General features: G+C 45.4%; 1 protein-coding gene across 2 annotated transcripts; it reads right to left on the reverse strand.

The window, feature by feature from the left end:
* Nucleotides 1-989: 989 nt before the first annotated feature.
* On the reverse strand, nt 990-25,446 carry GPR83 (G protein-coupled receptor 83). 2 transcript variants are annotated; one of them, XM_054439349.2, is made up of 4 exons: nt 24,767-25,446; nt 20,288-20,413; nt 17,370-17,503; nt 991-4,499 (listed from the first exon to the last, which is right to left on the reverse strand). In XM_054439349.2, exons 1-4 carry the CDS (start codon nt 25,151-25,153, stop codon nt 3,875-3,877), a joined length of 1,272 nt encoding a protein of 423 aa, XP_054295324.1. In that variant the 5' UTR covers nt 25,154-25,446; the 3' UTR covers nt 991-3,874. The 2 variants fall into 2 exon arrangements, with proteins under 2 accessions (XP_054295325.1, XP_054295324.1); XM_054439350.2 differs by lacking the exon at nt 20,288-20,413 and having other exon boundaries at nt 990-4,499.
* Nucleotides 25,447-27,988: the final 2,542 nt, after the last annotated feature.

The following is a 27,988-nucleotide window of genomic DNA, read 5'->3' on the forward strand; positions in this document are numbered from 1 at the left end:
TGGGAAGTGAATAATGAGAACACATGGACACAGGAAGGGGAACATCACAAACCGGAGACGGTTGTGGGGTTGGGGGAGGGGGGAGGGATAGCATTGGGAGATATACCTAATGCCAAATGATGAGTTAATGGGTGCAGCACACCAACATGGCACATGTATACATATGTAACAAACCTGCATGTTGTACACATGTACCCTAAAACTTAAAGTATAATAATAATAAAATAAAATAAAATAAAATAATTGATTCTATTCTACATACCTTCTCAGAACCTAATCTCCAAAAGATAGCCTTTTCCCAGTTTAGCTGTGCATGATCTTTAGCAGGCTGCGTAAGTTAGCTGAACCTCTGTTTCCTCATCTGCAATAATAATGCCCACCTTGGAGGACTGCTGTGAAGGTGACTGAGATAATGAGCTCTGAGGCATTTAGCACAATACTGCACATAGACGGTGGTAACAAATTCTTAGTTCCTTCTCCTCCTACGCCTTTCATTTTTCTTTCAAATTTTCCTCTAGGCTTAGTAAATCACCCCTATTTACAACCTTCTGTGAAATTGTTTGAAACTAATTTCCTGAACTCTGAATGGCATCAGGTAATTCTGTATGTAATGAAGGCTTACCCAGCTTACCTGGTAGGATAGTAGGACCCCAGGCTACAGTGGCAGAATGGTAAACACAGGGAATGTGGTGTGCACTGCACACTGCCAAGTGGGAGAATTGCTCTCAAGGCTTGAGTGGCAGCTTTGCCTCATCCTGAGTCACTGAGGAACAGATGGAGTCCCAGGTTAAAACATGCAGCACAGATTTGTAACTACAAAAGAGGGAACTTGGGCAGCTGATCAATGGAAGAAACACTAGACAAAGAGGCAGAGGTTCCTCAACTGGCTATTTAATTTGTGAGGGCTTGAATCTCAGCATCTGTAAAATGCAGGGTTGAATAGATACTCTTCATGCTCCCTTCCTCTAATCCCTGCTGACCCCATTTTAAAGGTTACCAGTTGTGACATAATTGCAAGTCCAAGAGGCACAGTCCACACACCTGAAGTAAATTTTATTGAGGTGAGCAATTTACAATAAAACACTTTACAGCACATTGGAAAAACTCAAGTTTCACAAATTTTACATTCACAAATACAAGTCACTTTTTGCTCAAAGTCACACAGGGATCTCGGGGAAGGGACAGATCTAATGAGCCATCAGTGGGTGCTCCCCAGAGTAAAAGGGTTTTCTCTGGGACTTGGCAGTACTGAAGGTCCCTGACTAACAATGGTTCAACTTAGGATTTTTAAAAATGTTATGATGATGCGAAATCAATACACATTCAGTAGAAACCATACTTTGCATATCCATACAACCATTCTGGTTTTCACTTTCAGTACAGTATTCAATAAATTACATGAGATATTCCATACTTCATTACAAGATAGGCTGTGTGTTAAATGATTTTTCCCAACTGTAGGCTAATATAAGTGTTCTCAGAGCATTTAAGGTAGGCTTGGCTAAGCTACGATGTTCAGTAGGTTGGGTGTATTCAATGCATTTTCGACTTCCAATATTTTGGACTTACGATGGGTTTATTGAGATGTAAGTCAAGGAGCTTCTGTATTCCTAGACATCCTCAGAAAGGAGTGAAGTGCAACATCCTCCATGCTTCCCAGAGCAAAACAAACCTTCTGTATGCCTGCTGCCTTGTCTCATTCCGGTTCATAGAATTTCTATGGCAGCTTTCAGATGAAACCATTAGCTACTTCTTGACACACCACAGAGACAATAAGTACAGGCACATGAGCCATTTGTCCTGAAAAATCTATCTGGGGATCCCTGTGGGCTTAGAAGACTCTGTCTACCCAATGAAAGTCATGGTTTTGCCCATAATTCAGTAAGTGAGTTTTCAAAATCTTGTGTCTTGAAAATTTTCAACCATCTTCATAAATAGAAACTAGGATAAAGAACCCTCATAGTTCATTACAGGGAAGCACATGATGTGACCAAGTTCAGCTTCAGTTAACGGCCAAGAGGTCTAAGTGACAAACTCTTTCTCCCTCAAACCTTGGTTTCCTACTGAGCTCATATCCATGCTTTGCTTTCAGAGTTTATCTGGTGCTAGAAGAAAACCTAAAAGCAGTGTGTCAGTAGCAATTGTTTAGAGCAGGTGAATTAAGCTCGATTCTGCCTGACAGGTCTCTTTTCTGGGTGACACAGTGAGTCACTCAGGACCAGACAGAAGGTGATAAAAACAATCAGTCCCTGGAATGAGATTTCTCTGGCAAGTTAGACCCTTAAGAATTGAGGTTTCTTAAGGATGCATAAGTTTCTGTAAGTGAAAGTGACACCTGAACCACTAAAATGATGTTGACAGCAAATCTCCTTTTGAGAAATGGTGTGAAAAAACCCTCATTATTCAGACAACACAGCTAAATGGCCTTTCTAGACACCTTGGGAGGATGAGGTGTCTAAGCACAATGACTTCCAGCATATTGGAAAGCCTGCTCCCTCATCTCTTGTGAAAACAGAGCAATGTTTCACCACCACTTGTTTTTGTGCAATTGCAGGAGAGAAGGAATCATGCCTCCTGGTTGTGTCTGATTCCCTGGTTCATCTTGAGGCTGCCTCTAAGGAGGGGCATGTGAGCCAGGCCCTTCCCACCACTGTCTACAATAGGGGGCAGTTCTGTCTGCGTGGTGACAGGCTTCACCTTGGGTTCTTCTCACCTCTTCTTCAACTCTTCTGGTGGACACCCCTGGGAAAGGTACCCGTGTTTCTGTTAATCATTACAATCTAAATGAAAAAGTATAAATGAAAAAAAAGGGCCGGGCGCGGTGGCTCACGCCTGTAATCCCAACACTTTGGGAGGCCTAGGCAGGTGGATCACGAGGTCAGGAGATCGAGACCATCCTGGCTAACACGGTGAAACTCCGTCTCTACTAAAAATACAAAAGATTAGCTGGGCATGGTGGTGGGCGCCTGTAGTCCCGGTTACTAGGGAGGCTGAGGCAGGAGAATGGCATGAACCTGGGAGGCAGAGCTTCCAGTGAGCCGAGATCGTGCCACTGAACTCCAACCTGGGTGACAGAGTGAGACTCCATCTCAAAAAAAAAAAAAAAGAAAAAAAAAGGTCATGCACACATGCACACAGTCACACATACAAAGGAAAATGTTGCAAATAGAGCCACAGCATGTTCACAGATGTTATCACAAATGGATGGGATAAGAGAGTGATTTTGTGTGTGTGTGTGTGTGTGTGTGTGTGTGTGCTTTTCTGAATTTTTCTGAGTGGCAATAATAATTTCCCTTTGTTTTAAGGAACCCAAGTTGGTCCTTTCTTGTCTGGATATTGCTAGGCCACTGAAGACTTATGATTCATCATGGCCCAGTGACTCCAGAAAGTGAGGCATAAAAATCTCCACGCCCGCTTTGGCTTGCTGGCATTTCCCTGGCCCGTGTACCTGTTTCAAACAGAGCTCTGTGCATCTGGGTCACCACACCCAACGTATGATTTAGGTCTCCCTTCGGGATGCTCAGCAGTAGGAAGGGCTGTAAGGCAGCAGCTGCCCCACAGATGGAGGCAGTTGAATGATTCAGCCCTCATCTGGGCCAAAGTTGTCCTTGCTCCTCTTCCTCAGAGATCCAGGCTGCCGTGCCTCCCAGTGTTTCTTAGATGGGAATTTATGAACACACATCTAGTTGGTGGTGCCTTTTAGTTTTCACATCACATTGGGCTAGGAGGCTGGACAGTTTCCTAGGAATTCAAGAGTCCTACAGCTTCTGCAGGAGTGTGTTTCCAGCACTCTGAAGATCATGTGTGAGAACAGGCTCTCTTTCCCTGCCTCAGGTGGAGACAGACCCCTCCCACTCCCTCTTCCCAACCTCCTCTAACTCATCGTCACAATGGGTTCCACAGATGACAGGTCTGTCTTCCCAGACTGGAGGTGGGAGGTGGGCAGGAGGTTATTGGCAAGGGGAGCCCTCTGGCCATCATTCTTCTCTGTCCAGGCCACCCTGAAGGAAGGAACCGGGGAGGGTGGCCTGTCCTCCTGAGGCTTGGGAGGTCTTTGACACATGCTCAGTAATGCCTTTAGCTCAATCCTGAAGTTCTCGTTCAGCCAGCAGTATATGAAGGGGTTATAGCAGGTGCTGCTCATGGCAAACCAGTGGAAGGCAAAGTAGAGGGCATTGTTGGTGCGGATGACCTTGCTGGACAGGAGGAGGACGTAGCAGTTGAGGGGGAACCAGCAGAGGGCAAAGAGGACCACCACCAGCATCAACATCTTGATGGTCTTCTTCTTTTTGCGCCGCAGGGCAAGGTACTGCTCCGTGGTCACATCGCCAATCATGTTACACAGCCACAGTTTCTTGGCCACACGAGCGTAGGCCACAGAGATGATAAGGAGGGGCAGGATGTACAGCAGGATGAAGGTGGCCAAGTCCAGGTACTTCCAGAAGAGGTCAGCTGGCTCAGGGAAGTCTGGCAGGCAGAGGGAGCGCACAATGTCCTCACTGGGGGCAGGAAGTGGGGAGGGGGAGAGAGGTAACAGAAAGGAGATATTAGTGTGGAAAGGCTTCATCCCAAGAAGCACTGGCCTCTGGTACATCTTCCACTGGGCTCCTGGTACATCCATCTAATATAGCACTTTTGATGCTGTAGCCTAATTATCTGATTATCTGATGCTGTAGCCTAATTATCTGATTTCTGCCTCCCCCACTAGGCTGGGAATTGCGTAGAGGTAAATAATACACCTGAATTTCTCTGTGTTCTCTTAATCTTGTGCAATTCCTAGCCCACAGTAGAGACCCAATAAATATTTGTTGAATAAATGAATGAAATGCTCATGTTCCCAGGTTGAAAACTAACTCATCCTTGATGAAATCCTAGAATTTCCCATTGTGCTACTTCCCCATTTTAAAGGGAAAACTAAGGCATAAAGAAAAGAAATGATGGATCTTGAGCTTATGAGTGGTAAAGCCTGAACTAACATCCCTTCAGCCACTCATAGAACAAGTATTTATTTTATATGGAATATACCCCGGTCCTCTTCAGTCTTTTTAGGAATATCCATGTGGCTTGGTGCTCTAGTTCTATGTCCTGGTGGTCATCACTAACAAAAGAGAGAGGAAACTTCCTTTGCTTTTGTTAGCGGGGGAAAAAGTCCTCCATGTGGAAAGGTAGAACGGCAGCCTGGATGCTGGGGGGCCTGGGTATGTGATTCATTTCAATGTCCTAGAATTCCTGGAGGAGGCCTTTATAAATTAGTTGAAATCCGCCTTCCGGACTTGTTTCTCTTGACCCTGCTTTTGTCACAGGAGTATGTGTGTGTGTGTGTGTGTGTGTGTGTGTGTGCTGCAGGTGGGGTGGCACATGGCTCCTGTGGCAGACACTCCCTGGATCCCTGCAGAGCCCCCTTGCCAGTCTGGAGAACCAACCCCCCAGCAAGAAACAGCTGGCACCTGTGATCTTCTAGGTGGCTAGGACTCCCCTAAGGCCACTCAAGGCCCTTCCCACGATTCACTACAGCCATAACTGGCCGGAAGTTTCCAATTTTCCTAGGAAAGACCTGTAACAAAAGACTGAGAGACGGAGAAATAGGAAAGCCCAGTTACCTGGCCTCAAGGTGAGGCAAACTCTGCATTTTCAGTCTGCTCCAGAGCCTCCTGTGGGGCAGGGGCAGCTTCCCCTGAAATCATACCCTTGCTTAGTCTCTCCCTGGTCCCTGTCCAGCCTCTGCCACTCTCTTTCCCATTGCTCCTGGGAGCACTGCCTCAATTAGCCACTTGCAGGTGTACCTGCCTTTATCGCAAAACCTGTCTCTAAGGAAGCTCATCTAACCCAACAAATGAAGCCCGGCACGGTGGTTCATGCCTGTAATCCCAGCACTTTGTGAGGCTGAGACGGGCAGATCACCTGAGGTCGGGAGTTCAAGACCAGCCTGACCAACATGGAGAAACCCTGTTTCTACTAAAAATACAAAATTAGCCGGGCATGGTGGCACATGCCTATAATCCCAGCTACTTGGGAGGCTGAGGCAGGAGAACCCAGGAGGCAGAGGTTGCGTTGAGCCAAGATTGTGCCATTGTACTCCAGCATGGGCAACAAGAGTGAAACTCCATCTCAAAAAAAAAAAAAAAAAAAAAAAAGCAGGAGTTACAATCGTAATCTCTGATAAAACAGACTTCAAGCCAACAAATATCAAAGGAGACATAGAAGGACATTACATAATGGTAAAGGGATCAATGCAGCAAGAAAAGCTAATTATCCTAAATATATATGCACCCAATACAGAAGCACCCAGATTCATAAAGTAAGTTCTCAGAGACCTACAAAGAGGCTCAGACTCTCACACAATAATAGTGGGAGACTTTACCACCCCACTGTCAATATTAGACAGATCAATGAGACAGAAAATTAACAAGGATATTCAGCACTTGAACTCAGCTCTGGACCAAATGGACCTAATAGACATCTGCAGAACTCTCCACCCCAAATCAACAGAATATACATTCTTCTCAGTACCTCATCACACTTATTCTAAAATTGACCACATAATTGGAAATAAAACACTCCTCAGCAAATGTAAAAGAACGGAAATCATAACAGTCTCTCAGAGCACAGTGCAATCAAACTAGAACTCGGGATTAAGAAACTCACTCAAGGCCAGGCACGGTGGCTCACGCCTGTAATCTTAGCACTTTGGGAGGCCGAGGCGGGCGGATCATGAGGTCAGGAGATCAAGACCATCCCGGCTAACATGGTGAAACCCTGTCTCTACTAAAAATACAAAAAAAAAAAAATTAGCCAGGCTTGGTAGCGGGCGCCTGTAGTCCCAGCTACTTGGGAGGCTGAGGGAGGAGAGGCGGAGCTTGCAGTGAGCTGAGATCACACCACTGCACTCCAGCCTGGGCGACAGAGTGAGACTCCGTCTCAAACAAAAAAAGAAAAAAAAAAAAGAAACTCACTCAAAACCACACAACTACATGGAAACTGAACAGCCAGCTAGGAAATGACTACTGAGTAAATAACGATATGAAGGTAGAAATAAAGATGCTCTTTGAAACCAAGGAGAATGAAGACACAACGTACCAGAATCTCTGGGACACATTTAAAGCAGTGTATAGAGGGAAATTTATAGCACTAAGTGCCCACAAGAGAAAGCCAGAAAGATCTAAAATTGACACCTTAACATCAAAATTAAAAGAACTCAAGAAGCAACAGCAAACAAATTCAAAAGCTAGCAGAAGGCAAGAAATAACAAAGATCAGAGCAGAACTGATGGAGATAGAGACAAAAAACCCTTCAAAAAAATCAACGAATCCAGGAGCGGGTTTTTTGAAAAGATCAACAAACTTGATAGACCACTAGCAAGACTAATAAAGAAGAAAAGAGAGAAGAATCAAATAGATGCAATAAAAAATGATAAAGGGGATATCACCACTGATCCCACAGAAATACAAACTCCCATTACAGAATACTATAAACACCTTTATACAAATAAACTAGAAAATCTAGAAGAAATGGATAATTCCTGGACACATATATCCTCCCAAGTCTAAACCAGGAAGAAGTCAAATCCCTGAATAAACCACTAACAAGTTCTGAAATTGAGGCAGTCATTAATAGCCTACCAACCAAAAAAACTCCAGGACCAGACGGATTCACAGCCAGATTCTATCAGAGGCACAAACAGGAGCTGGTACCATTCCTTCTGAAACTATTCCAAACAATAGAAAAAGAAGGAATCCTCCTTAACTAATTTTATTAGGCCAGCATCACGCTGATACCAAAACCTGGCAAAGACACAACAAAAGAAAGAAAATTTCAGGCCAATATCCCTGAGGAACATGAATGTGAAAATCCTCAATAAAATACTGGCAAACCGAATCCAGCAGCACATCAAAAAGCTTATCCAACATGATCAAGTCGCCTTCATCCCTGGGATGCAAGGCTGGTTCAACATATGCAAATCAATAAATATAATGCATCACATAAACAGAACCAATGACAAAAACCACGATTATCTCAATAGATGCAGAAAAGGCCTTCAACAAAATTCAGCACCCCTTCATGCTAAAAACTCTCAATAAACTGGGTATTGATGGAACGTATCTCAAAGTAATAAGAACTACTTATGGGGCGGTTCCAAGATGGCCGAATAGGAACAGCTCCAGTCTACAGCTCCCAGTGTGAGCGACACAGAAGACAAATGATTTCTGCATTTCCAAGAGAGGTACCGGGTTCATCTCACAGGGGATTGTTGGACAGTGGGTGCAGGACAGTGGGTGCAGCACACCAAGCATGAGCCAAAGCAGGGCGAGGCATCTTCTCACCCGGGAAGCACAAGGGGTCAGGGAATTCCCTTTCCTAGCCAAGGAAAGGGGTGACAGACGGCACCTGGAAAATCGGGTCACTCCCACCCTAATACTGTGCTTTTCCAATGGTCTTAGCAAATGGCACACCAGGAGATTATATCCCACGCCTGGCTCAGAGGGTCCTACGCCCACGAAGCCTGGCTCATTGCTAGCACAGCAGTCTGAGATCAAACTGCAAGGCGGCAGCGAGGCTGGGGGAGGGGCGCCCGCCATTGCTGAGACTTGAGTAGGTAAACAAAGCGGCCAGGAAGCTTGAATTGGGTGAAGCTCACCGCAGCTCAAGGAGGCCTGCCTGTCTCTGTAGACTCCACCTCTGGGGGCAGGGCATAGCCAAACAAAAGGCAGTAGAAACCTCTGCAGACTTAAATGTCCCTGTCTGACAGCTTGGAAGACAGTAGTGGTTCTCCCAGCATGCAGCTTGAGATCTGAGAATGGACAGACTGCCTCCTCAAGTGGGTCCTTGAACCCCAAGTAGCCTAACTGGGAGGCATCCCCCAGTAGGGGCAGACTGACACCTCACATGGACGGGTACTCCTCTGAGACAAAACTTCCAGAGGAATGATCAGAGAGCAACATTTGATGTTCACCAATATTTGCTGTTCTGCAGCCTCCGCTGCTGATACCCAGGCAAACAGGGTCTGGAGTGAATCTCCGGCAAACTCCAACAGACCTGAGCTGAGGGTCCTGACTGTTAGAAGGAAAACTAACAAACAGAAAGGACATCCACACCAAAACCCCATCTGTATGTCACCATCATCAAAGACCAAAGGTAGATAAAACCACAAAGATGGGGAAAAAACAGAGCAGAAAAACTGAAAATTCTAAAAATCAGAGCACCTCTCCTCCTCCAAAGGAACGCAGCTCCTCACCAGCAATGGAAAAAAGCTAGATGGAGAATGACTTTGATGAGCTGAGAGAAGAAGGCTTCAGACGATCAAACTTCTCCGAGCTAAAGGGGGAAGTTCGAACCCATGGCAAAGAAGTTAAAAACCTTGAAAAAAGATTAGACTAATGGCTAACTAGAAAAACCAATGCTGAGAAGTCCTTAAAGGACCTGATGAAGCTGAAAACCATGACACAAGAACTACGTGATGAATGCACAAGCTTCAGTAGCCGATTCGATCAACTGGGAGAAAGGGTATCAGTGATGGAAGATCAAATGAATGAAATGAAGCAAGAAGAGAAGTTTAGAGAAAAATGAATAAAAAGAAATGAACAAAGCCTCCAAGAAATATGGGAATACGTGAAAAGACCAAATCTACATCTGATTGGTGTACCTGAAAGTGATGGAGAGAATGGAACCAAGTAGGAAAACACTCTGCAGGATATTATCCAGAAGAACTTCCCCAATCTAGCAAGGCAGGTCAACATTCAAATTCAAGAAATACAGAGAATGCCACAAAGATACTCCTCGAGAAGAGCAACTCCAAGACACATAATTGTCAGATTCACCAAAGTTGAAATGAAGGAAAAAATGTTAAGGGCAGCCAGAGAAAAAGGTCGGGTTACCCACAAAGGAAAGCCCCTCAGACTAACAGCGGATCTCTCGGCAGAAACTCTACAAGCCAGAAGAGAGTGGGGGCCAATATTCAACATTCTTAAAGAAAAGAATTTTCAACCCAAAATTTCATATCCAGCCAAACTAAGCTTCATAACTGAAGGAGAAATAAAATTCTTTACAGACAAGCAAATGCTGAGAGACTCTTTCACCACCAGGCCTGCCCTACAAGAGCTCCTGAAGGAAGCACTAAACATGGAAAGGAACAACTGGTACCAGCCACTGCAAAAACATGCCAAATTGTAAAGACCATCAAGGCTAGGAAGAAACTGCATCAACTAACGAGCAAAATAACCAGCTAACATCATAATGACAGGATCAAATTCACACATAACAATATTAACCCTAAATGTAAATGGGCTAAATGCTCCAATTAAAAGACACAGGCTGGCAAATTGGATAAAGAGTCAAGTCCCATCAGTGTGTTGTATTCAGGAAACCCATCTCACGTGCAGAGACACACCTAGGCTCAAAATAAAGGGATGGAGGAAGATCTACCAAGCAAATGTAAAACAAAAAAAGGCAGTGGTTGCAATCCTAGTCTAGGATAAAACAGACTTTAAAAAAAAGGTCATTCCATAATGGTAAAGGGATCAACTCAACAAGAAGAGCTAACTATCCTAAATATATATGCACCCAATACAGAAGCACTCAGATTCATAAAGCAAGTCCTGAGTGACCTACAATCAGACTTAGACTCCCACACAATAATAATGGGAGACTTTAACACCACGTTGTCAACATTAGACAGACCAATGAGACAGAAAGTTAACAAGGATATCCAGGAATTGAACTCAGCTCTACACCAAGCAGACCTAATAGACATCTACAGAACTCGCCACCCCACATCAACAGAATATACATTCTTCTCAGCACCACATTGCACTTATTCCAAAATTGACCACATAGTTGGAAGTAAAGCACTCCTCAGCAAATGTAAAAGAACAGAAATTATAACAAACTGTCTCTCAGAACACAGTGCAATCAAACTAGATCTCAGGATTAAGAAACTCACTCAAAACCGCTCAACTACATGGAAACTGAACAACCTGCTCCTGAATGACTACTGGGTACATAAGGAAATGAAGGCAGAAATAAAGATGTTCCTTGAAACCAAAGAGAACAAAGACACAACATACCACAATCTCTGGGACACATTTAAAACAGTGTGTAGACGGAAATTTATAGCACTAAATGCCCACAAGAGAAAGCAGGAAAGATCTAAAATTGACACCCTAACATCACAATTAAAAGAACTAGAAAAGCAAGAGCAAACACATTCAAAAGCTAGCAGAAGGCAAAAAATAACTAAGATCAGAGCAGAACTGAAGGAGATAGAGACACAAAAAACCCTTCAAAAAATCAATGAATCCAGGAGCTGGTTTTTTGAAAAGATCAACAAAATTGACAGACCGCTAGCAAAACTAATAAAGAAAAAAAGAGAGAAGAATCAAATAGATGCAATAAAAAATGATAAAGCAGATATCGCCACTGATCCCACAGAAATACAAACTACCATCAGAGAATACTATAAACACCTCTATGCAAATAAACTAGAAAATCTGGAAGAAATGGATAAATTCCTCAACACATACACCCTCCCAAGACTAAACCAGGAAGAAGTTGAATCTCTGAATAGACCAATAACAGGCTCTGAAATTCAGGCAATAATTAATACCCTACCAACCAAAAAAAGTCCAGGACCAGACGGATTCACAGCCGAATTCTACCAGAGGTACAAGGAGGAGCTGGGACCATTCCTTCTGAAACTATTCCAATCAATAGAAAAAGACGGTATCCTCCCTTACTCATTTTATGAGGTCAGCATCGTCCTGATACCAAAGACTGGCAGAGACACAACAAAAAAAGAGAATTTTAGACCAATATCCCTGATGAACATCAATGCAAAAATCCTCAATAAAATACTGGCAAACCGAATCCAGCAGCACATCAAAAAGCTTATCCACCATGATCAAGTGGCCTTCATCCCTGGGATGCAAGGCTGCTTCAACATATGCAAATCAATAAACATAATCCAGCACATAAACAGAACCAATGACAAAAACCACATGATTATCTCAATAGATGCAGAAAAGGCCTTTGACAAAATTCAACAACCCTTCATGCTAAAAACCCAATAAATTAGGTATTGATGGGACGTATACCAAAATAATAAGAGCTATCTATGACAAACCCACAGCCAATATCATACTGAACGGGCAAAAACTGGAAGCATTCCCTTTAAAAACTGCCACAAGACAGGGATGCCCTCTCTCACCACTCCTATTCAACATAGTGTTGGAAGTTCTGGCCAGGGCAATCAGGCAGGAGAAGGAAATCAAGGGTATTCAATTAGGAAAAGAGGAAGTCAAATTGTCCCTGTTTGCAGATGACATGATTGTGTATCTAGAAAACCCCATCGTCTCAGCCCAAAATCTCCTTAAGTTGATTCAGCAAAGTCTCAGAATACAAAACCAATGTGCAAAAATCACAAGCATTCTTATACACCAATAACAGACAAACAGAGAGCCAAATCATGAGTGAACTCCCATTCACAATTGCTACTAAGAGAATAAAATACCTAAGAATCCAACTTACAGGGATGTGAAGGACCTCTTCAAGGAGAACTACAAACCACTGCTCAATGAAATAAAAGAGGATACAAACAAATGGAAGAACATTCCATGCTCATGGGTGGGAAGAATCAATATTGTGAAAATGGCCATACTGCCCAAGGTAATTTATACATTGAATGCCATCCCCATCAAGCTACCAATGACTTTCTTCACAGAACTGGAAAAACTACTTTAAAGTTCATATGGAACCAAAAAAGAGCCCACATCGCCAAGTCAATCCTAAGCCAAAAGAACAAAGCTGGAGGCATCACGCTACCTGACTTCAAACTATACTGCAAGGCTACAGTAACCAAAACAGCATGGTACTGCTACCAAAACAGAGATATAGATCAATGGAGCAGAACAGAGCCCTCAGAAATAATGCCACATATCTACAACTATCTGAACCTTGATAAACCTGAGAAAAACAAGCAATGGGGAAAGGATTCCCTATTTAATAAATGGTGCTGGGAAAATTGCCTAGCCATATGTAGAAAGCTGAAACTGGATCCCTTCCTTACACCTTATACAAAAATTAATTCCAGATGGATTAAAGACTTAAATGTTAGACCTAAAACCATAAAAACCCTAGAAGAAAACTTAGGCAATACCATTCAGGACATAGGCATGGGCAAGGACTTCATGTCTAAAACACCAAAAGCAATGGCAACAAAAGCCAAAATTGACAAATGGGATCTCATTAAACTAAAGAGCTTCTGCACAGCAAAAGAAACTACCATCAGAGTGAAGAGGTAACCTACAGAATGGGAGAAAATTTTTGCAATCTACTCATCTGACAAAGGGCTAACATCCAGAATCTACAAAGAACTCAAACAAATTTACAAGAAAAAAACAACCCCATCAACAAGTGGGCGAAGGATATGAACAGACACTTCTTAAAAGAACACATTTATGCAGCCAACAGATGAAAAAATGCTCATCATCACTGGCCATCAGAGAAATGCAAATCAAAACCACAATGAGATACCATCTCACACCAGTTAGAATGGCGATCAGTAAAAAGTCAGCAAACAACAGGTGCTGGAGAGGATGTGGAGAAACAGGAACACTTTTACACTGTTGGTGGGACCGTAAACTAGTTCAACCATTGTGGAAGTCAGTGTGGCGATTCCTCAGGGATCTAAAACTAGAAATACCATTTGACCCAGCCATCCTATTCCTGGGTATATACCCAAAGGATTATAAATCCTGCTGCTATAAAGACACATGCAGACGTATGATTATTGCGGCACTATTCACAATAGCAAAGACTTGGAACCAACCCAAATGTCCAACAATGATAGACTGGATTAAGAAAATGTGGCACATATACACCATGGAATACTATGCAGCCATAAAAAGTAATGAGTTCATGTCCTTTGCAGGGACATGGATGAAGCTGGAAACTATCATTCTCAGCAAACTATCACAAGGACAAAAAACCAAACACCGCATGTTCTCACTCATAGTTGGGAACTGAACAATGAGAACACATGGACACAGAAAGGGGAACATCACACACCAGGGCCTGTTGTGGGGTGGGGGGAAGGGGGAAGGATAGCATTAGGAGATATACCTAATGTAAATGATGAGTTAATGGGTGCAGCACACCAACATGGCACATGTATACATATGTAACAAACCTGCACGTTGTGCACATCTACCCTAAAACTTAAAGTATTTTAAAAAAAAAAGAAAGATTTATGAGAAACCCATAGCGAATATCATACTGAGTGGACAAAAACTGGAAGCATTCCCTTCGAAACCAGCATAAAACAAGGATGCCGTCTCTCACCACTCCTATTCAACATAGTATTGGAAGTTCTGGCCAGGGCAATCAGGCAGCACAAAGAAAGAAAGGATATTCAAATGGGAAGAGAGGAAGTCAAATTGTCTCTGTTTGCAGATGACATGATTGTATATTTAGAAAACCCCATCGTCTCAGCCCAAAATCTCCTTAAGCTAAGCAACTTCAGCAAAATCTCAGAATACAAAATCAATGTGCAAAAATCACAAGCATTCCTATACACCAATAACAGACAGAGAGCCAAATCATGAGTGAACTCCCATTCACAATTGCTACTAAGAGAATAAAACACCTAAGAATACAACTTACAAGAGATCTGAAAGACCTCTTCAAGGAGAACTACAAACCACTGCTCAACAAAATAAAAGAAGAGACAAACAAATGGAAACACATTCCATGCTCATGGATAGGAAGAATCAATATCATGAAAATGGCCATACTGCTCAAAGTAATTTATAGATTCAATGCTATCCCCATCAAGCTACCACTGAGTTTCTTCACAGAATTGGAAAAAACTACTTTGAAATTCATATGGAACCAAAAAAGAGCCTGCATTGCCAAGACATTCCTGGGCAAGAAGAGCAAAGCTGGAGGCACCATGCTACCTGACTTCAAACTATACTACAAGGCTACAGAAACCAAAACAGCATGTTGCTGGTACCAAAACAGAGATATAGACCAATGGAATGGAACAGAGCCCTCAGAAATAACACCACACATCTACAACCATCTGATCTTTGACAAACCTGACACAAACACACAATGGGGGAAAGATTCCCTATTTAATAAATGTTGTTGGAAAAATTGGCTAGCCATATGTAGAAAACTGAAGCTGGACTCCTTCTTTACACCTTATACAAAAATCAACTCAAGATGGATCAAAGACTTAAACTAAGACCTAGGATCATAAAAATCCTAGAAGAAAGCCTGGATACCATTCAGGACGTAGGCTTGGGCAAAGACTTCATATCTAAAACACCAAAAGCAATGGCAACAAAAGCCTAAATAGACAGATGGGATCTAATTAAACTAAAGAGCTTCTACACAGCAAAAGAAACTAGCAATCAGAGTGAACAGGCAACCTACAGAATGGGACAAAATTTTTGCAATCTATCCATCTGACAAAGGGCTGATATCTGGGATCTACAAAGAACTTAAACAAATTTACAAGAAAAGAAACAACCCCATCAACAAGTGGGCAAAGGATATGAACAGACACTTCTCAAAAGAAGACATTTATGCAGCCAAGAGACATTTGAAAAAATGCTTGTCATCACTTGTCATCAGAGAAATGCAAATCAAAATTACAATGAGATACCATCTCACGCCAGTTAGAATGGCAATCATTAAAAAGTCAGGAAACAATTGATGCTGGAGAGGATGTGGAGAAATAGGAATGCTTTTACACTGTTGGTGGGAGTGTAAATTAGTTCAACCATTGTGGAAGACAGTGTGATGATTCCTCAAGGATCTAGAACTAGAAATACCATTTGACCCAGCAATCTCATTATTGGGTATATACCGAAAGGATTATAAATCATTCTACTATAAAGACACATGCACACATATGTTTACTGCAGCACTATTTACAATAGCAAAGACTTGGAACCAACCCAAATGTCCATCAATGATAGACTGGATAAAGAAAATGTGGCACATATACACCATGGAATACTATGCAGCCATAAAAAAGGATGAGTTCATGTCCTTTGTAGGGACATGGATGAAGCTGGAAACCATCATTCTCAGCAAACTATCACAAGAACAGAAAACCAAACACCACATATTCTCACTCATAAGTGAGAGTTTAACAATGACAACGCATGGACCTAGGGAGGGGAACATCACACACTGGGTCCTTTCAGGAGGTGGGGGGCTAGCGGAGGGACAACATTAGGAGAAATACCTAATGTAGGTGACGGTTTGATGAGTGTAGCAAACCACCACAGCACATGTATACCAGAAACTGCATATTGTGTACATGTACCCCAGAATTTAAAGTATAATAAAAAAATGTTTTAAAAAAAGACATACCAGTGACCACCACCACCACCATCAATAAATGACAAAACTCACTCTATGGGGCCGGGTGCGGTGGCTCATGCCTGGAATCTCAGCACTTTGGGAGCCCAAGGTGGGCAGATAACCTGAGATCAGAAGTTCGAGACCAGCCTGGCCAACATGGTGAAACCCCGTCTCTACTAAAAATACAAAAAATTAGCTAGGTATGACGGTGCGTGCCTGTAATCCCAGCTACTTGGGAAGCTGAGGCAGGAGAATTGCTTGAACCCAGGTGGCGGAGGTTACAGTGATCTGAGATCCTGCCATTGCACTCCAGTCTGGGCAATAGAACGAGACTCTGTCTCAAAAAAAAAAAAAAATCACTCTAAGATCATTCATTCATTCAGTAAATATGTACCCAAGAGCTTGTTATGTGGAGATGGTAAGCTAAGTGTTGAGATCACTGAGATAACAAAGAAACAGGGCCAATTCTTCCCAAACTGACAGTCCAGCAGGGAGATCACCTAATGAACCAGTTGAAGTTTTAAAAAACTGAGTGTTGAAAGAAAGACGTTCTCATTCAGTGAGAGCACATGATCAACATGCACGGTAGGTGGGGGAGGTAGAGAAGCCTGCCTCAGGCTCAGGCATGCATGCAGATTTTTTTTGTAGATAGTGTGAGAGGTTTACACCTTGCTCCTTTTCAACAAGGCCTTGGTGACTGGGATTTCAGGCTGCGTAAGTACGGCACGCTGGTGACAGATGTTGATAATTATTGCTTTGTCCTTGCAGAGAACCCGGAAAGAGAATAAGGGAGAAGCTAAAGAAGAGAGAAAGCAGACAAAATGTAGAGGACAGGCATGGACCAGGAGGTAACAGAATGGGAGCGAGCCAGAGAAAGACTCAGTAAGGCAGGTACTAGTTACTCAGAGTTGTGAGCTCCTCGGGGCCTCAGGTATCCCTTGGTGGAGACTGACTCGGAGAAGACACAAGTCCCCAGGTGGATCCCTATGAATTCACCTCACCTGTATTTGAAGGTAAATAATTTCTGGCAGATAGCATGTGGGAGTGAAAAGAACGTAGCCATGGTCCAGATGACAGCGATGTAGATGACACCCTTTGTGATTGAGATCCGGGGTTTCAGGGGGTGCATAATGACCTGGAAAACAAGCAAACCACATTACTAACTGAAGACGTTTTGGAGCAAATCAGAAATCTGGGTCAGGTGCAGGTGCTCACACCTGTAATCCCAGCACTTTGGGAGTCTGAGACAGAAGGATCACTTGAGCCCAGGAGTTCTAGACCAGACTGGGCAACACAGTGAGACCCTGTCTCTATATATTAAAAAAAAACGAAAATACATAAATAAATAAAAAGAAATCTGGATGGCACAGCTCACTTGTCACATAAGGCAGGCCCTATTGATAAAGTCAAGCACCCCTTATGTTCATTATTGAGCCCCTGAGCTACACCAGGTAGCTGCTGGGGGAGAGGAGGTCCAGCCATGCCCCATCCAACAGCCCACCTCCAGAGGAGGAAAGAAAGGGTCATCTGGATTCAGAGACCCGGGGCAGGTCATCTGCCCCGCTGGTCATACTCAGGCTGAACCAGGGTCCAGTGAGAGGACTGGGCAGGGGTCCAGGAGGAAAGCTGCTTGCATGGCACCACAGCAAGGCTGGGAGAGGAGCAAGCCCATGGTCAGCCCCCACCTCCTCAGGACCTGAGCTCATCTTCCCATGATTCTAGACCCCTTAAGTTATGATGGACTCTGAGAGGGTCTGGGCTGACAGACAGGAAGAGGCCATTCTCATCACTCATCCTGGGAAGCTGCACGGACACCTATGTGGGAACTCCCAACATGTTTATGAAAGCCATTACTAAAATTGCACCAGGGCCCAGCTCTCACACACCTATAATAAAGTCAGTGTTACAGGCTTCAGGCTGAAATGCATCTTGCAGTTGCTACTGTATATTAATCAATTATCCTAAAAGGTTTAAGTAAAGACTTAGGGATTTAAAACCATCCTCATTTTCAGATGAGAAACATTATTTTTTGAAAAAGGCATTTGGGATAGGTTAGTCCAGGATTGGGTGAAGAGGTCAGGAAGAGCTGGCACCACCTCTAGATGCCATCCCAGAACACACTGGACATTCTGGCTGTGTCCCGAGCTTTTTTTTTTATTCCTCCCAATGTTTTCAAGGTTTTATGGGAGGAAGCAATGAGGCTTCAGAAGCTGACAGCACATCTCCGTTCTGGATTCAGCCATCTCTGCCCCTCATACTCGTGTGTTCAGATTGCTGAAGAGAATGGCAGCCTGGGGCAGAGGCTCCAAGCACTTCTCAAGGACTCTGTTGGCCTTGGGACAGAGCCCCTTGTTGGGGTATATGTTGCAGTAACATGGTCAACACGAGCAAGGCTTTGCCCCCATTCCCCAGACCCACCCTTAGCCCATGGTCAGTGCTCGGTTGCGTTAATCTGGGGTAAGCACAGGCCAGGTAAAAGTAATCAGAAGTCCTTCTAGTTAAATTAAGGGAGACGGTTAAGAAAAGGCAGGAAATATTTATATGCAAACTTTTCACACTTTACACTAAAGCATCTGCAACATAAATTAAGAGTTGATTCTTACAAAATTATGGCATTTCAGAGATAAAGAGATCTCAAATTTTGACTAGTCCCATTCCTTATCAGATGCAGGAATCTCCTCAAATACCTCTCCATCAAGTTGTCATCCTCACTTTGCTCTAATATGGCCGGTGACATGAAACTCATTACGTCCCAGGCAGGTTTGTCCACCTTTAGACACTTCTATGAGAGAATTCTTCCCATATTGGACTGTATCTTTGAATCTGCATCTTTGAAGCCTCCTATCCCATGGTCCTTGCTGCATCTCATGGTGCTACTCAGAATAAATCTCATCTTTCTGTGTCTGGTGGCCCTCATAATACTGGCCTTGTAGATTCCTTTGAGTCTTCTCAGAGCAGCATGGTCTAGTGACTGGAACATGGGCTCGGAGCCAGACAGACCTCAGTCCTAATCCTAGCTTCACCATTCACAGGCACATGATCTTGGAAAAGCTACATATGCACTTTCCTGAGCCTCCATTCTATAATTCAGCATAGATCTAAGCGTACAACGTGAGTTCACTGAGTAAGCATGGAAAAGGCGCCTGGCATGAAGCTGTCCTACTTAGATGTCCTGGTCAGTTCCTTTCACCATATATACCATGAGCTTCCCATGCGGGCAGAACTGTTAGAATACCTTCCTGACCCAAGGCCGCCATGCTCCACTGCAATGCCTGCTCCTGCCACCTGGACATCCTGGCTTGTTTTCTGCCTGAACAGCCTGAATTGGTGAATATTCATCTCTCACTCGTCTATGACCTGCAATTACTCCTCTCTCCTTTCATTTGTGATTTTCCGGGTTTGCTTTTCCTATCCTCAAAACAAGCTCACTAATTTCTGAGACAGAAAATGCCAGCAATGGCCGGGCATGGTGGCTCATGCCTGTAATTCCAGCACTTTGGGAGGCTGAGGCGGGTGGATCACCTGAGGTCAGGAGTTCGAGACCAGCCTGGCCAACATGGCGAAACCCTATCTCTACTAAAAGTACGAAAATTAGCCGAGCGTGGTGGCAGGCACCTGTAATCCCAGCTACTCAGGAGGCTGAGGCAGGAGATTTGCTTGAACCCAGGAGGCGGAGGTTGCAATGAGTTGAAATGGCGCCACTGCACTCCAGCCTGAGCGACAAGAGTGAGACTCTGTCTCAAAAAAAAATTACGACAAAGGGCTTAATATCCCTAACCTATGTGTTCATGTTGATCAATAAGAAGAGAAACACACTCATTGAAAACTGGGCTAAAACACTGTCTTCAGAGCCCCTGCAACTTCCAGGAAAGGGAAGCAAGAGAGGGAAGAGCAGAGCATTAGGGGTAGGTGCCCTCACCTGGTGGCGATCCACCGCAATGGCTGTCAGTGTCAGTGCTGAGACGTGCAGTGAGCAGTACTGGGCAAAGCGGCTGACATGGCACATGCCCTTCCCAAATATCCATGTGCTGTTCACAAAGCGAACCTGGAGATGAGCCCAAAGATGTTAGGAGACAGACAGGCCTTGACTTTGACACCCATCCCCAGAAGTCTCCGAGGAGCATGCCCTCAGGAGGATTCCTCCAGCTCCTCCCTTCTTTCTGTCTATGATACTGAATTGTGGAGTAAACATGATTTTCTCCAGCACAACTCATTTTCATTCATTCAATTCAACAAACCCTGATCATGCTTCCGGGCCAGGCTCCATTAGGTGCCAGGAGAGCCTGGGAAGGATGCGTGCTTTGGAGTTGGACTTCCCACCTCTAATAGTTTCTTACTGTGAGGGCTTGGGCAAGATAGGTAACCTCTCTGAATCTGTTTCCTCATTTGCAAAAAAAAAAAAAAAAAAAACCCTCAAAAATCTATTCCTTATAGGCTTAGTATAAGGTTTAAATTTTTTAAATGTCTGTAAAGGGCAAAACACAATGTCTAGCAGATTGTTCAGATATTATTAGAAGTAAATAGTAGCTATCTTTCTGTGCAATAACAAAATTCATTCTTGGTGCACACAAGTTCACTCTAGTAGGGGACACACATCTGAATTGTCACAACATTTTCAGCATGTGGGCTGTGCTGGCAAATCGTGGCTAAACTGGCCTTGCAAGTCATCATCTGGGGAGGACACCCAGGGACCTGGAGAGGTGTGGACAGGTGTGGGGAGAGAAGACAAGCTCCCAAAACTGTGTAGGGCCCTAGAAGCAGGCCCGGTCCTTATCCCACATCACCCAGCACTATTTACTCATTCAATTAGTACTTGAGCAGCTCCTGTGAGTAACGTCCCATGCCTGAGAGAGACTGAACATTGATTCTGATTAAGGAGTTTGCAGCCAGGGCAGAGGAGGGCTCAACTCAAGTGCAAGACAGAAAGTAATCAGTGCTCTGTAGAGACTGATTAAAGGGCAATGGGGCCACCAGATAGGGATGGGAGTGGGCAGAGGCACAGAGGCATAGAAATAGGGCAAGTCGGCCCAAGAGAAGGAGTATAACCTAGTGACTTACAGCAGAGTGTTTGCCACTGATCACTGTGACCTTGGGCAAGGCATTGGGCCCTCTGAGCCCCACTTTACTCATCTGTAAAATGGGTTAACCCTTTTCACATGGTTGTTACATCAATCAAGATTGATAACACACGTAAAGTAGGTACAACAGTGCCTAGTACACAGCAAGTACTTAACGCTATCAACTGCCATTATTACAACATATGAGACATTTGAACTGAAGAGGGATTTGCACATGCGGAGATGAGGACAAAAGGCATTGACACTGGATCAGAAATCCCAGGACTTGTTTGGGGAATAAGGAGTGGATTGGTTTGTCTGGAGTGTGTGAACAAGAGTCATGACAAGTCTGGCCAGATCTTGAAACTAGGACAACAGACCAAGGATGTTACTTTCTTTGCGGAGGGCAGGGAGGAGCCATTGAGGCTTTTGAGCAGTTCAGTAACATTATAGAGCTAGAAATCTTCAGCTATTCCAACTTCTCACCCTTCATATTGGGATTACCAAATCCAACCAGTTCTGCCTCTCACTGGTTTTCAAAACTGTTCCCTCTTCTTCAGTCCCAAGGCCATGGGCCTTGTGGGGTACCCCATTATCTCTCCCTTGGACTATTATAGCCTCTGAACAGCTTTTCCAGTTCTCCAGGTTTGTCACCTTGGAATTCAGCCTTCACACTCCTGACAGCATTTCTGCTAACCACAATCATATTGTTGTCACCCTCCTGCTTGGAATCATCCTGGCTCTCAGGACAGAGTATCCAGGCCCCTTCAAACCCTGGCCCCGCCTTTCTTTCTGGCCACCTCCGCTTCTCCCTCCCCTGCTCACTCCTCCACTGTGCTTCCTGATGCTCCAGCTTCATTGAGTCACTCAATGTTCCCTCAACACAAAATGAACTTTAATGCTTCGATGCCTTTGTTCTCCCTGGTCCCTCTGTCTGCACTAAGTGTTCATCTCAACCCAGGAAATTCCTATTCAGTCAGGTCCCGTTGAAATGTCACATTCTTTGCAGTCTCCTTTGACCCTCTCGTGGGACTCTGATGGGTCAGAATGAAAGACTCCCTTCTCTAGGCTCCACTACATTCTCTGTGCATCTATCTCTATCTACCATGGGAACTGTTAAGTAATTGTCTGCTTTTCTGTCCATCATCAGAGCTAGGCTTCACGCTGACTGAAGTAGATGAAGTGGATAGGAAGGGAGACCGGGGAAGAAGGATATTGTTGCCAATCAGGCAAAGGCAGGGATGCCTTTCCCGATGGGGGTGCCTGTGCTGAGTAGGCCAAGGGGTTGGAAGTCCCTCCCCACAACCTTCTCCCTTTCCTACCTGCCAGAACCTTATAAACTGTAATCCAAGTTTGGATTGGGGCAGCTTGATGGGTCAGGTTCAAGGCTAAGCTGCTTTGGCTCACACTGGAGGGGGTGCTGGGTTCTGAGGACCTTGACATCCTGTCTCTTGCAGGAGATCCTCTGGGGCAGGTATTGCCAGCTCTCAGGGGTAGCCTGTCCTCGCATCCATGGCCTCCCTGCCCCTTCTTGTGTCTGCTGCAGATCCAGCCCTGTATCCTGGCTCTGGGCAGCAGCAAAAAAGGCCATGTTCTGTGGCTTCCCAGTTCCCAACCTAGGTAGCACAGCCCAACTGCACCACTGTAGGTTCTCAGGTCAGAAACCAAGAGAGGTGCCAACGGGTGGCAGGGATGCTGTTGTCTTGTGCTTTGAGACACCCAGGGAGGAGGGGAGTATTTGAAAGCTCACTCATCCTTGGGTAATGCCAAGGGGATATTGAGCGGCCATCAATACGTTAGACATAGGCTGAAAGGAGATCAGAACAAGTCCAGGGTTTGGAGTAGCAGAAGCTGAACATGGTCCAAGAGTGTCCTTCACTCCCAGCTGGCTGGTTAGTGGACCGACCTCTGGATTTGAGTTAGGGGATGGAATTCTCATCCTGGCTCTGCCAATTACAGGTGGCTTTGGACAAGGGATTGAACCTCTCTGTGCCCTAGTTTTCTCATCTGCAAAATGTGAGTAATATTCTAATAAGTGAGGACGAGAAAGAGAATGTGAGGGTACTTTTTCAATATAAGATTTGGAAGGATGTTCACACAGGTGATGGACTTGTGGGGGTTCATCCTGTGTTTTTTTGCTTGTCTGTTATATCTGGTTGTGTATGAGAGATAGCAGGGAGAGAGACAGAGAGGGATTAATAGATATTGCTTTAGTAATCACTCAAATAACAAAGTTATTCCATAAAATGAAAAAATATAACACACTAGAGAAACATGCAGTATAACTGTCACTATGGTTGCTCAGTCATCGCCCTTACAGTCCCAAATCATCCATGAGAGCCACACTCCCAGGTCACAGTGGGACACCACCAGCACTAAGTAGCCAGGGCTTGGGGAAGAATCCCATCAGCTGCCAATGTGCAAATGCCCCCAGCCTGCCTGATCTCTGGGGCCCAAGCCCACCTCCTCTCATTTCTTCCTCAACGCAGACCTCAAACACAGCCTCATTATCAACCCACAGAAGGGAAATGCACTTTAAATAAGTGGTCTGGGAAAACGCACTTAATGTTCCATTAACAATTAGCAGTTGTTTGATATTTCAGTTGTAGCACAAAGCAGCATCCCATGGGTACAGGTGGGCACTGAATAGGCTGCAATTCAGAGGGAGGGGGACCTGATCATCTCTGCTGACATTTCAGGGGCATTGATTTACTGCTCAATTATCAAGCAAGCCCAGACCCAGTGAGATTAAACAGGAAATGGTCATTCATTTCCAGCTGGCTGCAGACACTCAAACCATTGACCCAATGCCACCGCCGCAGAAGCTCTGGCTGATAAGGTGATGAGACAGAAAGAAGTGGGAAGGAATCAGAGAGTGAGGCAAGGGAGAGAGAGGAAGAGAGGAGAGGTGGGGAGAGGAGAGGAGAGGAGAGAGAATAGAAAAATAAAATCACAGAGAGACTGACAAGAAGAAAAAGAGATAACAGGTGAGGAGACAGAGACAGACGAATAGGGAGGCCGAAAGACAAAAAGAAAAAGATGAGGACACTGACAGATAGAGACAGAGAAGACAAACAGAAAGACTTCAGAGACAGAGAGAGACTGAAAGAAAGACTAAGAAAAACAGGAGAGATACAAGAACCGAGATGACAGAGGAGAGAGAAAAGAGACTAGGACAGGAAGACAAAGGCAGAGGAGAGGAGAAATGAGGAGGAAGAGAGACGTGGAGAGAGAAGTGGGGACCCACAGGGAGACACAGAACGGCAGAGAGAGGCCAGAGAATTGAGAGAGGAAAGGGAGACGAAGACAGAAGGTGAGGCGGCAGGCAGCGGGCCCCTTACCAAAGTGAAGGGTGTGTTGAGCAGCGTGATCATTATGTCGGCAACTGCCAGGTTGACGATGAAGAGGCTGGTGGCCGAGTGCATTCGCTGGTTCTTGAAGATGACATGACAGACCAGGACGTTGCCAAAGAGTGAGAAGACAATGATGAAGGAGTAAGCCACGATGAGCAGGGCTTTCACCGTGGGGTTCTGGGACTCAGCGCCGTAGCGCCTCCTGCCCACAAAGTTCTGCCAGTCGGAGAAGGTGTAGTTGTTCCAGGAGAAGAAGTACGAGGCATTGGGCATGGCCAGGGCCGCCTCCAGGCTCTGCTCGTCGGCCCGGCCCTCGTGGGGCTCGGTGGCTCGCACCAAGGGGAGGAGACAAAGCAGCAAGAGGTGAGGGACCATTTTGCAGGAGCCACCCCTCCCCTGGGAGCCTGCGGGCCGGGCGTCCCCTCCCGCTGGGCTCGGAGCGCGCAGCCGGGGTGCGGGGCGCACAGCATGCAAGGCCGTCCCGAGGAGCCAGGGAGCCCGGACCCGCGGAGCACCGCGCCGCCCGCCACCAGCCTGCGGTCGGCACGCCAGCTCCGGGTTTGTTGGAGCACTTTTATATCTCTGCTCCCACCAGGCTGCTAGGGAGCGCCTCTGCCTATTGGGCAGCGCGGCGTCTCTCGCGGCGACGGTGACGCGCTCTGGCTCTGACAAGCCTGGCTCCCCCCACCCTGCCAGGTGGCGCCGTTGCTGACCCCACGCCCAGCCGTTCCCACTCCCGCCCGAAACTCCTCCGACAGGGCTTGGCTTCGGGGCTCCGTCCCCAGCGCGTACATACTCGCGTGGTGTCGGCTTAGCCTCTTGTAAAAGGAAGCAGGTAGGCAGGTGGGAGGAAGCCCACAGGGGCACTTGGGATGATGAGGGGGCATGCTGGCAAAGCCGGGTCAGTGACAAGGATATATTCCATTTGTTTCCACCTAAGCCTTAGCCTTGGCACAGTTTCAATATCGAAGTGGATCGCTGCGTCCCGGCGGTCCCAGGAAAAAGGCAAACCAAAAAATAGAGATGTTAAGGATTCTCCAAGTCCACGGAGTATCCAGATACCAGAAGTGCTGGAGGGCTTATTAAAGGCTTAGAGTTTCTTTGACAGCCCCCAGGAATGCAATATGGGGAGCTTTGCTTTTCAAGGTAACTCTTCAAAGCAGTTCTGATACCATCAAAGAAGCGAAGGAAAAGGGGAATTTAGCTGTGTGCTCACCTCTTGGGTAACTGAGTTTTTCTGCCATGGAAGTCCTTGAAGCTGTTATCTTTAAGGGATATTACGATCCATGCTGTTTTTCATTCCCCACCTACTACTCCAGGAAACCTTGCTATCCTGCTCACCCGTTTTCACTTCCACTGTGAAAACTCTCCCAGTCACTGGGTCCTCTGCCACCCACATGCCTGTGGTAAAGACCATGGGCTCTGTAATTAGGGTTTAATCCCAGCTTTGTCACTTCCTAGCTGTGAAATCTTGGGCAAGCCATTTAACATTTTTGGCCTTGGTTAAAAGGCTTTCTTTTCCTAAATGTGAGGTTTTCAGAGACCCCTGTATACACCTCTCACTGCATTGCCCTCTGGTGCAAGAGATGCAATATCTGGTTGACTACTTGTAACCACCCCTGACCCCCAACAGGAAACACCATGTAGATTCTTTACATTGTGTCAACGTGCCCTGGGGAGCAGTGTCCTTTGGGCTGGGACCCAAACAATGACTCAAACCTAGGTATCACTCTTGTCTCCAGTTTTCCACTTCACATGTACTCTTCAAGCAACTGTGTCTGGAGGAAAGGATGGCTAGCAGATATCCCTCAATTATACTGAAGGACCTGGCAGGTCTCACAGGATTAAAATGGCTGAAATAGGGGATTACGTGACAGATCCTAGAAGGGACAAGGTGCTAGGCCGATGAAATAATACATTTTTAGCTCTAGGAAATAAACCAAGAGACTGCCCGTAAACACTGAAAGCTTGGGGGCCGGGCGCGGTGGCTCACGCCTGCAATCCCAGCACTTTGGGAGGTCAAGGCGGGCAGATCCACGAGGTCAGGAGACCGAGACCATCTTGGTTAACACAGTGAAACCCCATCTCTACTAAAAATACAAAAAATTAGCTGGGCGAGGTGGCGGGCGCTTGTAGTCCCAGCTACTCGGGAGGCTGAGGCAGGAGAATGGCGTGAACCTGGGAGGCGGAGCTTGCAGTGAGCCGAGATCGTGCCACTGCACTCCAGCCTGGGCGACAGAGCAAGACTCCGTCTCAAAAAAAAAAAAGCTTAGGTAGACTTGCTGCTCCATCAAGATGACCTGGCATCATCTTGAGAGGCAAGGCTGGAATATGATGGTCATTTAGAAAACAGAATCCTAGTCAATTGACTGTGCCCAGTGTCAAGAAAGAGTGTATGGATAGAAGAGGAATTGTCAGCGTCAAGCTCAGAGAAAGAAATCAAAGGTAGCCAGTGCCCTTCCAAGCACTCTCTTCCAAGTACCACAGAAGGTACTTGCTAGCAGGCATATTTGTAATCTGGGCCACCTAACTAATGTCTTCACTTTGATTCCCTGCTCATCATGCCCACCTTATAAGTGTGAGGGCATTTACACCAGAAGCCTGAAACTTCTTTCTGAAAGAGGTGAGGAGTTTTAGTTTTTAGCTTTCCCCCAAAGCATCTCCTGTGACAAATACTCTAGTGTGAGAGGGTTCATTTGGGAGATGAAGGCAAACACCAATAGGGAAGTGGAGAAGTGTGACAAGAAAGGGAAAGCAACCAAGAGTGTTGTCAAGCCAGCTACCACTGTGGGTGACAAGCTGAAGCCTGCTGGGAAGCCAGTGTAAGGTGTACACATCAGCTGTCCAAGCCAAGGGGTGACAGAGCTGTGGTATCTGTACTCCACCTCCTGCTAGTCACTGGTTCAAGGCTTCTCCCAGGGGTCTGCTCCTTCTCCCAGGATGCTCCTGAACTTCTGGCCTGCCATGTGGATAGCCAAAATGGGCTCCAGAGGCAAAAGAAGGGCTCAGGCAAATAAATGCTACTGCTGGCAGTTGCAAGTTGCACTGGTGTGCTCTGAAGGGGGAGGTGGTCCTGAGAAAATCCAAGGGTAGGCATGAGGTCTGGAATCACTTCCTCTTCCTCTTCTCTTCCCCAGGCATTCAGCTCTCCACTCAGCCAGGCCTGGGCCTCCTAAGCCCTGCCAAGCCCTCCTCTTAGCCCAGCACCAC

This window comes from Pongo pygmaeus, chromosome 9 (genome assembly GCF_028885625.2).
Source record: "Pongo pygmaeus isolate AG05252 chromosome 9, NHGRI_mPonPyg2-v2.0_pri, whole genome shotgun sequence".
In the NCBI taxonomy this organism is placed as follows: domain Eukaryota; kingdom Metazoa; phylum Chordata; class Mammalia; order Primates; family Hominidae; genus Pongo; species Pongo pygmaeus.

Coding starts and splice junctions, on each gene's coding strand:
- GPR83 (XM_054439349.2), bottom strand. CDS start 25,153: ATGGTCCCTCACCTCTTGCTGCTTTGTCTCCTCCCCTTGGTGCGAGCC. Junction 20,414..24,766: donor TCAACACACCCTTCACTTTG/GTAAGGGGCCCG, acceptor GCTCATCTCCAG/GTTCGCTTTGTGAACAGCAC. Junction 17,504..20,287: donor TTGCGGTGGATCGCCACCAG/GTGAGGGCACCT, acceptor CTTGTTTTCCAG/GTCATTATGCACCCCCTGAA.